General features: G+C 35.9%; 2 protein-coding genes across 3 annotated transcripts in view; one reads left to right on the top strand and one right to left on the bottom strand.

Annotated features, from left to right (window-relative positions):
* LOC136803453 (ATP-dependent DNA helicase PIF1-like) overlaps positions 1–17,489 on the bottom strand; it is a 28,208-nt gene that overhangs the window by 5,253 nt on the left and 5,466 nt on the right. For both annotated transcript variants that reach the window (XM_067060180.1, XM_067060179.1), the window contains exons 6-9: positions 17,337–17,476; positions 15,443–15,549; positions 7,015–7,105; positions 4,938–5,080 (exon numbers count right to left, since the gene is read on the bottom strand). In XM_067060180.1, the coding sequence (XP_066916281.1) occupies positions 4,938–5,080; positions 7,015–7,105; positions 15,443–15,549; positions 17,337–17,476 (481 nt within the window). The remainder of the gene's footprint in view (positions 1–4,937; positions 5,081–7,014; positions 7,106–15,442; positions 15,550–17,336; positions 17,477–17,489) is intronic.
* On the top strand, positions 317–3,810 carry LOC136803530 (Kruppel-like factor 18). Its single transcript, XM_067060274.1, has 4 exons — positions 317–533; positions 842–2,230; positions 2,514–2,657; positions 3,070–3,810. Exons 1-4 carry the CDS (start codon positions 375–377, stop codon positions 3,088–3,090), a joined length of 1,713 nt encoding a protein of 570 aa, XP_066916375.1. The 5' UTR covers positions 317–374; the 3' UTR covers positions 3,091–3,810.

Raw genomic sequence — 17,489 nt, 5'->3', positions numbered from 1 at the left:
GGACCCTCTTTGATTCGGACCCCCCCCCACTGTTCGTGAGCGGATCCTTAGAGTAGAAAGCTCTATAGGAAATTATCTGAACCGCAACATGGCCTATAGTTTCTAAAAGGCAGACACTTCTAATAAGTGGATACCAAACCATTTCGTTAGATAAAAGAAAAATCGTTATCACGTGATTAGTCTTGATTAAATAAAATTGACGTCACTAGAAAACAAAAAAGGAATAAAAAGAATAAAAAATATTTGACGTCAATTATAGAAAAAAAACATTAGAAAAACAATTTGAAAATTTTGTTCTTTATTCGAGAATCCAGATTTGAGTAAAGTGTTCGCAGAGAATTTTTACTCGAATCTTGTATTATTATATTATTATCATGAGTGATATAATGGCTAATATGGATATTCATACATTGACAGATGATCAACAAACGATCTTGCAATTGAAAGATACAATTTATTTTCTGGAAGGAAAACTTTCAGAAAAAGATAAAGAAATTATTCGCCTAAACGTCGACCTTCGTCGCACGATGGACGTAAGTTTAAAATTCTTATCTTGGAATTGTTTCAACATCTTTTTAAACCTTTTCGCATTTTAAACGAAAGGAATAGAACCACCATAACTCGGAGAGACACGAGGAAAATTTTAAGGCTTCGCGGTCTTTAAAACACCCAATTTCATTGGAAAGTTTATAAAAATAGTCATAAAATGATAAAAATAAGAACAATTTAAGAATATTTTTAGGGGCTTTAAAACTCAAAAAGTTAAGCACATCCGAAGACATTCATAATTTTGAAAGTCCTTGTAAAAAAACGTGAAGATTCGTTTATTTTACCTTAATAGGAGCGTCAACTTTGTCTCCAATTCGAAAATTCTGCTCTCAAGAGGAAGGCGGCCGAGCATAACAAAACCGTCCTTCCTTTGAGGAAAGAAAACAATGAATTGCGAGCGGAAAACGAGTCTCTCACCAGTACTATTATCAAACACATGGAGAGAGAAGCAAAACGAGGGAAAGGTAAAGACGCAGCTTCGCAAACAATCAAGCTACAACCCAAAACAAGCTCCAGTGGTTGTCAAACAATCTGTGTACAACCCAAAACAACCTCCAGTGGTTGTCAAACAATCTGTGTACAACCCAAAACAAGCTCCAGTGGTTGTCAAACTATCTGTGTACAACCCAAAACAACCTCCAGTGGTTGTCAAACAATCTGTGTACAACCCAAAACAAGCTCCAGTGGTTGTCAAACTATCTGTGTACAACCCAAAACAAGCTCCAGTGGTTGTCAAACAATCTGTGTACGACCCAAAACAAGCTCCAGTGGTTGTCAAACTATCTGTGTACAACCCAAAACAAGCTCCAGCGGTTGTCAAACAATCTGTGTACAACCCAAGACAAGCTCCAGAGGTTGTCAAACAATCTGTGTACAACCCAAAACAAGCTCCAGTGGTTGTCAAACAGTCAAGCTGCAACCTAAAACAACCTCCAGCGGTTGTCAAACAATCTGTGTACAACCCAAAACAACCTCCAGTGGTTGTCAAACTATCTGTGTACAACCCAAAACAAGCTCCAGTGGTTGTCAAACAATCGATGTACAACCCAAAACAAGCTCCAGTGGTTGTCAAACAGTCAAGTTGCAACATAAAACAAGCTCCAGTGGTTGTCAAACAATCTGTGTACAACCCAAAACAAGCTCCAGTGGTTGTCAAACAGTTAATGTACAACCCAGAACAAGCTCCAGCGGTTTTCAAACAATCAAGCTTAGATCTAAAACAACCTCAACCGGTTGTCAAACAACAAATGTACCCAAAACAAGCTCCAGTGGTTGTCAAACAGTCAAGCTGCAACTTAAAACAACCTCCAGCGGTTGTCAAACAATCTGTGTACAACCCAAAACAAGCTCCAGTGGTTGTCAAACAATCAATGTACAACCCAAGACAAGCTCCAGTGGTTGTCAATCAATCAATGTACAACCCAAAACAAGCTCCAGCGGTTGTCAAACAATCGAGCTGAGATCTAAAACAACCTCAACCGGTTGTCAAACAATCAATATACAACCCATAACAAGCTCCAGTGGTTGTCAAACAATCAATGTACAACCCAAAACGACCTCCAGAGGTTGCCAAACAATTAAGCAGAAACCCAAAACAACGTCTAGCGGTTGCCAAGCAAATGCACATTGGTACATCGAAGATAAGAATCCGATGAATGTCGGTGGCTTTGGTTTACCTAAGGTATTTATAATTTTCAACATAAAATTGACTAGAGACTACCTATAACCCTGCTTTCTGATAAAGTTCAAGCGAGGTGAGCACTTGACTTCCAGGTCACTTAATCAAGCTATCCAGTCTCGATTAAGATGCTTTAAGTGCCCCCCCCCCCCTAAAAGAAAAAAAAATTGGATGTTCTACTATTCAATCCGAGCCAATCTCTCTTCAAACAAATCAAATTTTCAACTCGAAATTGGAAGGAATTAGGGAGATCAAACCTAATTGGCTGTTTTGTTATTACTTTTAGGATCTCAAAAAACGATCACCAAAAACAAGAGACCAAAAGCCAAACAACAAGCGTGCTTTTGACAACCCGAAGAAGAGAAATAAAGCTGCTTTCAAACTATCACAAGCAGCCACAACAAACAAAGGTGGCTTCGGATTTCCTACCGTAAGTATTTTTTGTTTCAGCTTGACTGACATAGATTTTTTTGTTAGTTTCTTTGGTAAAGTAGATTATAAAAGGACAGTTATGCTGATGTGGATCTACATTCCTTTTTTGGTCGGTCTGGCCTGTAAAACATGAAATTTGGTTTCTGTTTACCACAACTTTCTTTTGAAAAGGGATTCACATTCAATGGCAGTACGCAGTGCTGACGAGCCACAATAAGGTCAAAATGCATTGTCACCCATATTCATCTTAATGAGAAGCTAGTTGGACTTTGCTAGTAATTCTTTGAATTTATTCAGTCTTCTACTTTCCAATTCTTCTAAAGGGTTAAAAGAAGTTCAATGGTTAAGAGAAAAAATGTATCTAAAAGAATGTTTTGCAAAAAATAGTCATATCTATTCTTATTTTCTAGGTCATGCGCATGCGCATGTAGAAAGGAAGTTCAAGCCAAGGGGTAGATAGAGCTCCGTAGCCCGGGAGGGCAGTCGATCTAGGAGAGGCTGGACTCCAAAATGAAACGCAAGGGTAGATGGGGCTCTTTGAAGTCGTGGTGAAGACAATTCATCTAGGAGAGGGAATACTCTGAATTCAAACTGAGCAAACGCAATAACATCAACGAAAGAAGTTTCAAAATATCATGTTGAGATACAGCGCAAACAAGAAAATCGAATCGAATCAATGTCTCCCAAAGACAACGTTACAGCGCATCAGAAGCGAAGAAATTAACCAGCAAACCCAAAATCTTTTTAGAACCAGCTGGCACACATTGTTTCAACGTTTATTTTACGTTCCCAACGTCCATATAACGTTAGATGAACGTTGAAACAACGTTGTGTGCCAGCAGGGGAGACAAAATCAAACAATTGAAACATTCATGGATAGAAAGATGGGAAAAACCTTGATTTTCAGTATCTTCAAAGAGAATCTTCGTAGCAAATAAGATAGGACCGCGAGATAAAGAAGAAATACCGAGAAGGAAAGAAGAAGCGTGACTAGTGAAAAGTGACAACATTAGGATTGTCAAATGAAATACTTTAGGCTAGCTATTGACCACGAAAAGCCAACACAATATCAATTCAAACTTATCGAAGTCGGTACTATGACATCTCAGCTACCAAACATACGGTGAAAAAATGATAGAACATCTGGATTGTAAGAATGAAATAATACGAATGAATTATAACATCTTGACAGAAATTTACAAGTTTGTTTGTGTTTGTTTGAGAAATTTCAGAATTCCCGAGGATATTTATATTCAAATCTCCTTGAGAATTTTTCAGTTATTTTATTGTTCTGATTTGATAGACTTGGTGAAAAACTGAATTCCCTATATCTGAGAAACTAAGCCCTAATTTAAACCGCTAACTTTCTTATCTTTTTCCGATGTACTGAAGTGATGACAGAAAATTCAAACTACATCCGAGTGGACCTACCCGAACGCTGATGTAATAAGAGCCCGGTTGGCACACACCGTCAAAACAACGTCCATGTGACATTCATAACGTCCAAACAACGTTATTTGAACGTTAAAACAACGTTGTGTGTCAGCTGGGAGAATACTAGCCAGTATCCGGCGTCGCACTCTGGTAAAGCTGTACGTACTAAAAGTCCTTTCAATGTCGAAGCTTCAAAATGTCTTCAAAGTTTGACTCTAGCCCTCCCCGGGCCCGGGTGTCTTATCTTTTAACCATATTCGGATTTTGCAGTGTCCCCGTGACGTAATTTTTTGTTTAAGTAAGAAATTATCACAAAGAGCATCGTTATTAGAGCCCCCCCCCCAGCGGCACCCCTAATCACGCCATCACGCAAAAAAATTTTCTCCATCACGCATCAAGAAAATCGCTAAAATTTGTCATCACGCAAAAAATAGCGAAAATAGCCCAAATCACGCATCACGCCTCAAACTTTTGCCCTATCACGCATCACGCCAAATTCTTGATCACGCCATCACGCCATCACGCCAAAAAAATCTATAATCACGCCATCAAGCAAGAAAAAAGTCCCATCACGCAAACCGCTGGGGGGCCTCTTATTAAAATTATCCCGTACCAGAGTCGTCCGAAAAGATGTTGCTAACAGATGTTTTATAGGATAGAATAAAATGCAAACTAAAAAAATTCGAAAAAATACCAAGCCAATCGCAAAAAGACATTTACCCTAAATAAGAAAATTCGATTTCTACGTCCATAAAAAATTTCCGCCAAAAACGACTCCAGCCAGTTTTTAGAAAGCCTTCCCCTCTGTCTTTCAGCAAGAAAAATAAGAAAAGTCAATATTTACTTGACTTTTATGAATGGATATAGCCCAAGCTAATTTTAGCGGGATCTGGAACCGAGTTGCAGTGGTGACTTGAGTTTTGAAGAGGAATTTCTCTTGTTTGATCACGCATCGGGCGCCAGACACAAACTGAACTTCTGGCAGACCTGGTGAAGAGAAAACAAAAATAATGCAGTGTTGTTTCTTTAACTTGAACCTCTATAACTCGAACAAGTTTCCTCGTCCCTTTAGTTAACAATACCTTAAAAATCTTACTCAATAGCTCGAGTTTCCTTAACTCGAACAAGTTTCATCGTTCCTTCAGTTAACAATGCTTTATAAACCTTACTCCAAAGGCCATTTCACAATCGAGATGGATCATGGGTAATCAGGACTGATTGCGTCTCCATAACGGCTTTCTGTTGGTTAGACGCAATAATCTTCAAAAAATTTCAAAACTTTGGACCCATAGTAAGTCCTCATTAGCGCGCAGTGGTCCTGATTACCCATTACGCTTTACTACTATGGAATGGCCTATATAACTCGAAATCCTCATACTTCGAATAAATTTATGCTATACTGAGGGTGATTGCCATATAGAGTATGTGACATATCAATCATAAAACAGTGTAGCCTCCATGATTTGAATTCGAACAGATAAAAAAATTCACTCCATTAAGAGTTGTTCTTTCAGACTTAAACCTAAAAAATAGGGTGTGGTGGCCACCTGAACCTAGATTACATTAGGGCCACCACACCCAGAAGAAGAGGAACAACACAATATGGATATGACGAACATCTAGCACAGAAGAAGGAGACGTCCATTTCATCAGACTTCGAGTTAACGCGAATCACACTGATTTCCACTCAAGTAGTAGTAATTGAACTTTTAATCTCCGCTGTTTCTCCAGGCCTCGCAAGCTTGGAAGGCAGTTTTTTTGCAAAAGCAAAACAGACATAATATCAGGACAGTCAAAATATTATCTCAAAACTTTCGGGGTATGAAAAATGATAATCGTATCGAAATTTTGTTAAATGTAATGAAGGAAAGAAACGCTATTGCAATGTGTGTCCAAGAAACATGGCGAAACGGAAACGAACTGTTGGAGCACGGCTTCTTTAAAATTGTCTCGTCCGGTCTTGACGAAAGTACACAGCACGGTAAAAGAGGTTCCCAAGGAGTTTCAATCGTCTTAAACGCAGATGGTGACGCTACGTGGAAAGCAGGAGGTTACGAACTTTGGTGCAAGAGTAGTAGCGATTCGACTTCTTTTAACTGACCCATCAAAAGAAAAATGTTGGAGTATTTCTTGTTTCAGCATACGCTCCCGTCGGAAATGCACCTGAAGGTGAATGGGACCTATTCTTTGACCAACTCGCCTCTTGTATATCCAAAAAACAACAACATGACATACTCTGGTTGGTTCAGACACGAACTCGAGTATGGGTACCTCGTCCGAAACAGAGGATCCTATCGGTAATTTTTGGTTTTTCTCACATCAACGAATCGGGAAAGCGTTTTCGATCCTATCTTTCTACCGATAACCTCACTGCCATGACAAGCTGCTTCGAAAAGAAAGAATATGCCACATGGGTTCACCCACGTAGTAAGAAAAAGCACCAAATCGACCATTTTATTGTCGAAGTAAAAGGTCTACAATATACACGTTCTTTTATAAGAACAAACCATATAAGAGCATTAGGCTTCGATGGCCAATATTAAGAACAAGTCAAGAACATTTTAAGGCTTTGCAGGGTCTAAAACACCGAATTTCTTAGGAAAATGGACAAAAATACTCACACAAATGGTGAAAATAAGAATATGTTAAGAACATTTTAGGCTTAAAACTCAAGAAGCTAAGAACATCCGAAACATTTTAAAGCTTTTTGATTCTCTTATAAAGCCTTAAAGTGTTCTTGACTTGTTCTTAATATTTTGGCCATCGAAGTCTCGTGTTCTTATATAGTTTGTTCTTATAAGAAAACGTGCGTATTACCTTCACTACTATCAGAGTAAATTACTACCCCTTGGACCTCGGCCCCCTCGGCCTGCTCAAAATGGTATCTTGATTAGCAAAAGGTCTCATATATAAGATATTACCTTCACTACTATCAGCTGTGAACTTTACCACAACTCCTCTTGCACCATTGACCAGACCTTTTGATAAATCCAAGTTCTTTGTTAACATAACCTAAAGAAAGCAAAGGAAGTTTAACATTAAGAAAGCAATACAGAGCTGTTGATGAAGGCCAAAACCTACCTTTCCAAAAGAAAAAGTTTAACAACTGAACCCTAAACTAGCAAATCAATTCAAAGAAAAATTGTATACGACAAAATCAATAGTAACAAGCAACATGCTGAATGGACCTACCTAATGATTAACATCAGATGAAAATAAGAAAAAAGTGACAATAATTGTACAAAAATTCAGAATGGAAAAATAAAGCTTGTGTGTTGAATAATGTAAAATGGTAAAATAGGAATTTCCCCAAATATGAAAATCACTTAAACCATTCAGGCCCAAATAACCTTTTATGCTGTTTTTGGCCCAAGCCAAATTTGCCCAAAATAATTTTCCTTAAAAATCTGGCTCCGTCACATTTTGGGCATTGCCATTTTGCATCATTGTGCAACAAATCAGAAAAAAATTATGAGTCAACATTGAGAAAAGCTATATTTTCTTATTTGGTTAAAGGGAATTTCCCCAAAATACGAAAATCCGTCTTTTAAGGCGAATAAGAATTTCCCGGGAAAAACAACTTCAGTCATTCTTTAGAGAATCTTGCCCTTCATCTTTGTACAAAAAATCAGAAAAAAGTAATAACAGGATTTTGCACTAAGTCCAAAAAACCCTATTTTAGGCAGTTTTTGGCCCAAAATTTGCCCAAATATATTTTTTTTCGAAACTCTGGCTCCGTCACATTTTAGGCATTGCCATTTTGCATCATTGTGCAAAAAATCAGAAAAAAATAATGAGTCAACTTTGAGAAAAGCTATATTTTCTTATTTGGTTAAAGGGAATTTCCCCAAAATACGAAAATCCGTTTTTTAAGGCGAAAAAGAATTTTCCGGGAAAAACCACTCAGCCATTCTTTAGATAATCTTGCCCTCCATCTTCGTACAAAAAATCAGAAAAAAGTAATGACATGATTTTGCACAAAGTCCAAAAAACCCTATTTTAGGCAGTTTTTGGCCCAAAATTTGCCCAAATATATTTTTTTTCGAAACTCTGGCTCCGTCACATTTTAGGCATTGCCATTTTGCATCATTGTGCAAAAAATCAGAAAAAAATAATGAGTCAACTTTGAGAAAAGCTATATTTTCTTATTTGGTTAAAGGGAATTTCCCCAAAATACGAAAATCCGTTTTTTAAGGCGAAAAAGAATTTTCCGGGAAAAACCACTCAGCCATTCTTTAGATAATCTTGCCCTCCATCTTCGTACAAAAAATCAGAAAAAAGTAATGACAGGATTTTGCACAAAGTCCAAAAAACCCTATTTTTAGGCAGTTTTTGGCCCAAATTTGCCCAAATATATTTTTTTTCGAAAATCGGGCTCACACACATTTTAGGCATTGCCATTTTGCATCATTGTGCAAAAAATCAGAAAAAATTATGAGTCAACATTGTTAAAAGCTATATTTTCTTATTTGGTTAAAGGGAATTTCCCCCAAAATACGAAAATCCGTTTTTTGAGGCGAATAAGAATTTTCCGGGAAAAACCACTTCAGCCATTCTTTAGAGAATCTTGCCCTCCATCTTTGCACAAAAAATCAGAAAAAAGTAATGACGGGATTTTGCACAAAGTCCAAAAAACCCTATTTTTGGGTAGTTTTTGGCCCAAATTTGCCCAAATAAATTTTTTCTCAAAAATCGGGCTCCGTCACGTTCTGGGCATTGCCACTTTGCATCATTGTGCACAAAATCAGAAAAAACTAATGAGCCAATCCTGAGAAAAGCTGGTAACAGACGGACGGACGAACGAACGAACGAACGAACGAACGAACGAACGAACGAACGAACGAACGAACGAACGAACGAACGAACGAACGAACGAACGAACGAACGGACGAACGGACATGGGTTAATTTATAGAACCTCCACCGGGGCACCCGGAGGTAGGTCCAAAAATCATTGATTGAAATAGTTCAAAACAAATGATCGAATACTAACACGATCCAAGCCTAGTGTAAAATCTGCCACTTAGTACACACAGGGGATTGTACATAGGTTTTATCAAGCGTTCTTAATATTAAATGCTCTTGATGCAGCTCGAAGCAGCCCTATAACCTTTTACAATATCAGTATTTTTGCTTTAAAAAAGGGATTTAAATTCATTACATTTGCGTCATAAGGCAGTCGACTTATACAGACTTTTGTCAAAAAAGACGGCAAAAAGACGACCGTCTAAATAAAGGCTTAATGAGTTCTCGTGACTAAAAGGATCTGTCTGAGAATATTACCCTAACACTGAGGCCCGGAAAACCCGAGTTACAAAAACTCGAGTTACAAAAACCCGAGTTACGACGAATGTGACGTCACAAGTCTCAAATTATGACGTCATAAGTAGGCTTTTTAACTCGAAAAAGGTTTTTACTGTTGTTTTGTAACTTGAAATATTTTTTTAAAATTTTGTTTTAGAGTTACGTAACTCGAAAATAAATTTTAAATTTCATTTTTCGAGTTACCTAACTTGAAATTGTAGTACATTATAAACTTTCGAGTCATCTTCAGGTGAAACCAAATCGATCAAAAATTCTAGAATTCATATAATTAATAAATATACACCATTTCTTACGAGAAGAATTAATAGATCCGATTAGAACAGAAACTTATTTTAAAGCGGAAATGATAGAAACAGCATCAAAAGATCTAATTTACAAAACAATAACTATAAGAGACCAGAAGAGCAGGCGTGCGTCATAAACATGAGTTTGAACAATCAGAAAAATATTTTAAACATAATTTGAGACTTATGACGTCACATTCGTCGCAACTCGGGTTTTGTAACTCGAGTTTTTGTAACTCGGGTTTTCCGGGCCTCCCTAACACTTACACGTTTTTTTATATGAACAAACTATATAAGAACATATCGCCGTGTCAATTCAAGACAGCCTTAAGTCCATTTTTTCCATTTTGAGATAATTGACTTTAAAGGTTGAGATGTGTTGGACTTAAGGCTACACATTTTATGTCAATGCTTCATAGAAAATAAAATTTGCACTCAAATTTAGGACTTAAGGCTGTTTATGGTTGATATATTATGGAACTTTCTAAATTCTTATTATTTTTGAATTGCAAAATACACCTCTTTCCCATTAGAATTCTGTGGACTTAAGGCCGTTTTTGGAAAGCGTGCATGCTAAAATAGGGGGTTATGGTCTTAAGTCAATTTTCACAAAAATGGACTTAAGTCTGTCTTGAATTGACACGGCGATATGGCTTATGGCCAAAATGGAACATTTAAAGGCTTTGCAGACTCTAGAACACCGAATTTCATTGGAAAATGGACAAAAATACTCAAAAAATGGCGAAAATAAGAACATATTAAGAACATCTTTAGGCTTAAAGCTAAAAAAGTTAGGAACATCCGAAGGCTTTAAAATTTTTGGATGTTCTTAAAAAAAAGAGACGTGTATAAACGAACTCAGAACAAATGAATTTTCATTGAAAACTTCTCACATAGATCTTGAAATTATACTGTGGAATTGATTGATTTTTCAAATTAAAAATGAAATTGTTGAATTCGATTCATTTCACAAAACTATCTTACATTAATACCAAGGGTTATGATTTTTCAAAGTTATTTGTTTTTCCTTTTAGAATTAAACCCCTGTGAATCGCCGTGAAAATATCAAAACAAATTTATTAACACAAAGGCAAAAAAAAATATAATCAAATTGTATTTTTTAAGGATTTTGATCGATCACAACTTAATAATTTTTACTCCGTCAAGGTGACTTTGAAGTTATGGCGATTGTAAAAAGGTTTTATCAAGGGCTCTTAATATTACATACTCTTGATGCAGCTCGAAGCTCTCCTATAACTTTTTACAATATCGGTTTGTTTTCTATTTGTGCAAATGGGAACTCAAGTAAAACCATCTTAAACTCAGAAGAAGCACAAGGATACAAAAATATTCTTAAAACTATGATAGAAATACAAAGAAGATCTTTCACTGCTCCCAACAATAAACAACCTCAACGACTGAAATATCTCGCATTCGATGTTTGTGAGAATATGACAGATTTAACCACCACCATAACTGATATTCTGCTGAGTCATCAATACGCAACAAACTACCCTGGTAAAAATTACAAAAAGCAAATCATCTCTTTCGTTTTCACTTATTTACCAACTGAAATGACTTCGTTAGTTCTTGAAGTTTTCTCCTTCACAAACACGTATGTTCATTATTTCGAACTAATCCAAAAGCCTGACGGGACATTGCAATCGACAAGATTCCCACGATATGTATCAGATCTTATGAAAGTTATCAACAAATTCGGATGGCAAGAACTCTTCTTTGTTTCAGTATCAGAAGAGAACGATCCATTCCCTTATCATGTTTATTACAACCTCAGTATTCAAGAACTAAGCAAAGCTCAAAAATGTTTACAAACTTTACACTTGACCCCAACTCAAGTTGTGGTAATGAATGAAATTTTAGATGAAACTTGGTTAAGAGGGCATCCAAATGCAGCAGTAATCATATTTGGTAGGTATGAACATGTTAAAAAACTATACCCTAAACTAAAAAAACTATACAATAATATGGGATTGCAAATTTTGACTTTTGATTTTTTATATAATTCATATACAACCGAGGAAGTTAACTCTTTCCCTGGTCACATACTCAGCCTTATCCATGTAAACAGAAATCAACTACGAGACTTCGACGTAGGTCAGATGCAAGTCCCAAAAGAATCCATGCAAATTTACAGAAATATTCGGAATTTAAGTTCATTCATTAGATACGAATTCAGTATAATTTTCAGAAATTCTTTAATGATCAACCAATACGTCGCTGCCACATCGTTTTACCAGGGCCTTGATTATCAATTGGAGCTTATCAATAAATTTCTTGATCATATGAAACCAAGATATGGTGTTGATTATATACCGTATATGTATATGATCAAAATGAGCGATTTGTTGTGCTACCAGGGAACATGCTATTTGAATAGGATGGATGTCATGAACGAAAAGGTAACTAAAACCTTGAACACATTTCTCCAAATGGACACAAGTCATTTAGGTAGGGAAACTTCATGTTTAAATATCACATGTGGACCTGGTAGATATAAAGTTTATGGTGAAATAGCAGGAGGTTATGGATGGAAATGTGATCTATGTCCTGCCAATCATTTCAAATCAACTGTTGGTGATGATGGCTGTCTACCATGTGATGGACAGTTCAATATTGATAATGGTTACCGTACAAAATGCATTGATCCTTATAATGACAGTTATCCGAAGATTTTTGATATGGTTCTTTTCCAAACCGTTCTTGCATTCTCAGTGATTGGAATTCTATTAAGTTTCCCAACACTGTGTATATTCATCACCAAAAGAGAAACACCAATTATAGCAGTTGCAGACTTCAAAATGTCAACAATTCATCTAACTGTGATTCTTTTAACATTCGCTTTTATACCAATCCTACAGTTTTTGAAACCTTCATTTGAAATTTGCATTGCCAGAATCTCAATTAACATAACTTTGGTTTATACTCTAAATGTTAGTATAACATTTGTCAAATCTCAAAAAATCTTACGTGCATTTTTAAGCAAGATCCCGATTACACAGCAAGAAGCTAAACAAACAATGTCGCTTCAACTTTTTGTTGTGGTAACCTTACTTCTAATCTCGACCGTTTTAAATGTGACCTTGTACCAAATCCAAACACCATTTTCGAGTTTGATCAATAAAGAAACTCTACAAAGAGTACATTTTTGTGATACCTCTTTTTATGCTAGTGTTTTGATTGGATATGCAATGGTCATACAGTTCGGTTGCTTCTTGCAAGCATTTCGTGGACGACATTTACCAAGTGTCATGAACGATGGAATGTCTTTGGTGTATGCTTCTTTCACAACTCTTCTCATGTCTTTAACAATCCACATCATAACACCGTTTCAAGAACCAATTGAAAAAGAAATGTATCAAGAAGCGACCGTTATGGTTAACACTCTTGTCATTTTTATTGCACTTTACGGACAGAAGGCGTTCCGTATAATAGCATATCCGCATCAAAATACGAAGGGTTATTTCCGGCAGAGCCGTATGAATGAAATGAAACAAACAGTAAATGAATTGACGAGACACAGAGGTGCTGGAAATATTGAGAACGAGGATAAACAAGCAACATGCTGAATGGACCTACCTAATGATTAACATCAGATGAAAATAAGAAAAAAGTGACAATAATTGTACAAAAATTCAGAATGGAAAAATAAAGCTTGTGTGTTAAATAATGTAAAATGGTAAAAAGGAATTTCCCCAAATACGAAAATCACTTAAACCATTTTGATTTTGGCCCAAATTTGCCCAAAAAAATTTTCCTTAAAAATCTGGCTCCGTCACATTTTCGGCATTGCCATTTTGCATCATTGTGCAAAAAATCAGAAAAAAATAATGACAGGATTTTGCACAAAGTCCAAAAAACCCTATTTTTAGGCAGTTTTTGGCCCAAATTTGCCCAAATATATTTTTTTTCGAAAATCGGACTCCGTCACATTTTAGGCATTGCCATTTTTACATCATTGTGCAAAAAATCAGAAAAAAATAATGAGTCAACTTTGAGAAAAGCTATATTTTCTTATTTGGTTAAAGGGAATTTCCCCAAAATACGAAAATCCGTTTTTTAAGGCGAATAAGAATTTTCCGGGAAAAACCACTTCAGCGATTCTTTAGAGAGTCTTGCCCTCCATCTTTGTACAAAAAATCAGAAAAAAGTAATGACAGGATTTCGCACAAAGCCCAAAAAACCCTATTTTTAGGTAGTTTTTGACCCAAATTTGCCCAAATAAATTTTTTCTCAAAAATCGGGCTCCGTCACGTTCTGGGCATTACCATTTTGCATCATTGTGCAAAAAACTAATGAGCCAATCCTGAGAAAAGTTGGTAACAGACGGACGGACGGACGAACGAACGGACGAACGAACGGACATGGGTTAATTTATAGAACCTCCACCGGGGTACCCGGAGGTAGGTCCAAAAATAACGATAAACAAGTGATACTTTTTTCAAAACAAATATAAATATGAAATCAGGAAACACTAAGGCGAGACCAATTTAATTTGTTGTTCTACGGGCAGATCGTTAGCAAAATATGAGTCGGTCGGTCGGTAAAATAAAAATAACATTTTCATTAATCAGGAAGGTAATTAGGCTTTAAGTAATATTTTCAAATAATCTTGGTCGAAAATTCATCATTTATCTTTGATGGAGTTTGTAATAAATAAAGTTTATAATAAAGTTTTTATTTTCAACTTTTTTTAAGTGTAATTTTTTTAAATGATTGTTATTAGAAATTCTTGGCACGGGAAATTCAATATCATTATTTTCTTGTTTGCAGAAAATGCTGGGTCGGTCGCGCCCGTAGAACAACAAATTAAAATGGTCTCGCCTAATGAGAAAATTCCAGAAAATCCCAAACAACTACTTTTTTTGGGACATTTCCTTTAATCTGTACATGCGTTCCGTATAAAAGATTTTCCGCATCAAAATACAAAAAGTCATTTCCGGGAGAGCCGAGTGAATTAAATAAAACATACAAGTGTCAACATTATAGAAGGGAATTGAAAATAAGCATCTCCTTAAAATATTTAGGATACTTTTTCATTATGTTGCCACCTGTCGGTATGGTGAGCTTTACAGACTCTTTAACCTTTTGCCTGAATTGAAGACGATGATAACGATACACCTTTCAATCTTTGAGGCATGGGGAGACTGGGTTCCAGTCTACCAAGAGGGAATAACGTCAAAATGAAAGAATTGAAAGGAAAATATTATATTTTTCGCCTTTTAAGCTATAAATTAATTTAAAGATCAATCAGAAAAATAATCAGTATTCTATGTATTCTGACAAAGATTTTTTGATTGGAAAATATTCAACTTTGCTTGTCTCAGCTAATTAAATTGTCGCTTAAATGTTGGATGGTATCCAGTATCAAGATTGAATGAGAGCCAGAGCTTTTTGAGCTAATATAGGAAATTTAGAAGTCTGATTGAACAACTTTTTAATTTTAAATAAGAAAAACATTTTTGTTAGCAGTCACAAATTCCTTATAAGAACAAACTTATATAAGAAAATAAGGTTTCGCTGGCCATAATATTAAGAATATAAGTTCAGAAAATTTTAATGCTTTGCGGACCCTAGAAAACCCAATTACTTACGAAAATGCACAAAAATACTCACAAAATATTAAAATTAAAGAACATTTTTAGGCTCAAAGCTAAAAAACATGAGAACATCCGAAGCCTTGAAACTTTTTTGGAGTAGAAGCTTAGAATGCTTTTCCATACCTGTGCACCGACTTTGAGTACCAATTTCCGTGGTGTTTGCAAACTTTTCTCCATAGCTTCCGTGTATTCAGGGTGTGAGTCCTTCGCATAGAAAACGATATTCTGACCTGTGGGTAGGGAATCAATTAAACTTGATTGTTGTAAATACTGGCTCACGAGAACATAAGATTTTGGGACAAAACCTGCATATCGCATAGAAAACAACATTTTGACCTGTGGGTAGGGAATCAATTAAACTTGATTGTTGTAAATACTGGCTCATAAGAACATAAGATTTTGGGACAACACCTGCATATCGCATAGAAAAGGACACTTTGACCTGTGGGTAGGGAATCAATTAAACTTGATTGTTATAAATACTGGCTCATATAAGAACATAAGATTTTGGGACAAAACCTGCATATCGCATAGAAAACAACATTTTGACCTGTGGGTAGTGAATCAATTAAACTTGATTGTTGTAAATACTGGCTCATAAGAACATAAGATTTTGGGACAAAACCTGCATATCGCATAGAAAACGTCACCTTGACCTGTGGGTAGTGAATCAATTAAACTTGTTTAAACTTGATTGTTATAAATGCTGGCTTATAAGAACATGAGGCTTTTGAACAATACCTAAGATAGTGAGGTCAGGTAGCACATAAAAACGTAAGAATACTTCAGATGGTGATTAAAGCATGAAATTTGGCATAGATGATCCTTAGAGGGCCTAAAACTTAATTTTAAACAGTAACACCAAATTTTGCCACCTGGCCACCTGCCAGATGACGTCATCAGGTGACTGAAAATATTATTTTTTTGAAAATATTCAAAATCTGATGGTTTCAGCGGAAAGAGCATGAAATGCTGATAAAAATTGAGGTATAAAACATGCCTTGAAAATCTTCCTATCAAAAGTTATGGAGGTTGAAAGTTTTTTGATGACGTCATCATAAGCCTTTCCAGGCAAAACTTAAAAACCTCGTAATTTTGGTACAAGTTGACCAAATTTCATGTTTTATACATGAATTCATATCGAAATTCATTGCTTTTTCCGATTCCGATGTTCAAATTGAATTAAAAGCTTTAAATCCTACAGAATACTAAAACTTAGATTTTGAGCTTTACAAGGCAAATCAACGCAGCGTTCTTCCTTCAGGAGCACAGTGTACAACCAACTAATTTTTTTGGATGTTTTAAGCCTTCCTATGTTGTTTAGACCCAAGCATCAGATGGAACTTCAAATTTTGACATGGATTCATGTATAAAACACTAAATTTGGTCAACTAGTTCCGTTATTACGGGATTTTAGGTTTTGCCTGGAAAGGCTTATGATGACGTCATCACAAAACTTTAAACCTTCATAACTTTTGATAGGAAGATTTTGAAGGCATGTTTTATACCTCCATTTTCATCAGCATTTCATGCTCTTTCCGCTGATACCATCAGATTTTAAATATTTTCAAAAAAATAAATTTTTGCTAAGCCACCTGATGACGTCATCTGGCAGGTGGCCAGGTGGCAAAATTTGGTGTTACTGTTTAAAATTAAGGTTTACACCCTCTAAGGATCATCTGTGCCAAATTTCATGCTTTAATCACCATCTGAAGTATTTTTGTGCTAACAGACCTCACTAAGAACAAAGTAAGAATCATACCTAGAAAACTTAAATTTCAGCAGCTACTAAGAAAATACTGATTTTAAAATCCCGTAAGTGAAGAAAATAAGAACATCTTAAGAACATTTTAAGTTTAAATTTCGAAAAAAGAGGAACAGTCTTTTTTTGTTATTTTGTTGACCCCCCCGAAAAATCTTTTTTGAAATTAAAGCAAACCAGAGGATTTAGGGAGATAGCGCGCGTCTTCTCCCGGGAACGAGCCGTCCGAAATCCCTTAAAATTAAATTTCTCAACCTTTAATTTCTTTCATCTTGGAGATGTTAATTTCTTCAACACTTTCTCGATGTGTACACAGTCTTGTTGCCACAATGTTGTTCGATTCGATTTGATTGTGTTTGGTTTGAACCAAAGTATCCAGAACTTCGTCTGGACATCTGGAGGAAAATT

The sequence above is a fragment of the Clytia hemisphaerica genome, unplaced genomic scaffold (genome assembly GCF_902728285.1).
Source record: "Clytia hemisphaerica strain Z4C2 unplaced genomic scaffold, Clytia hemisphaerica genome assembly, whole genome shotgun sequence".
NCBI lineage: Eukaryota > Metazoa > Cnidaria > Hydrozoa > Leptothecata > Clytiidae > Clytia > Clytia hemisphaerica.
Note: the sequence above shows the minus strand (reverse complement) of the source record. Positions and strands in the feature narration are given on the sequence as shown.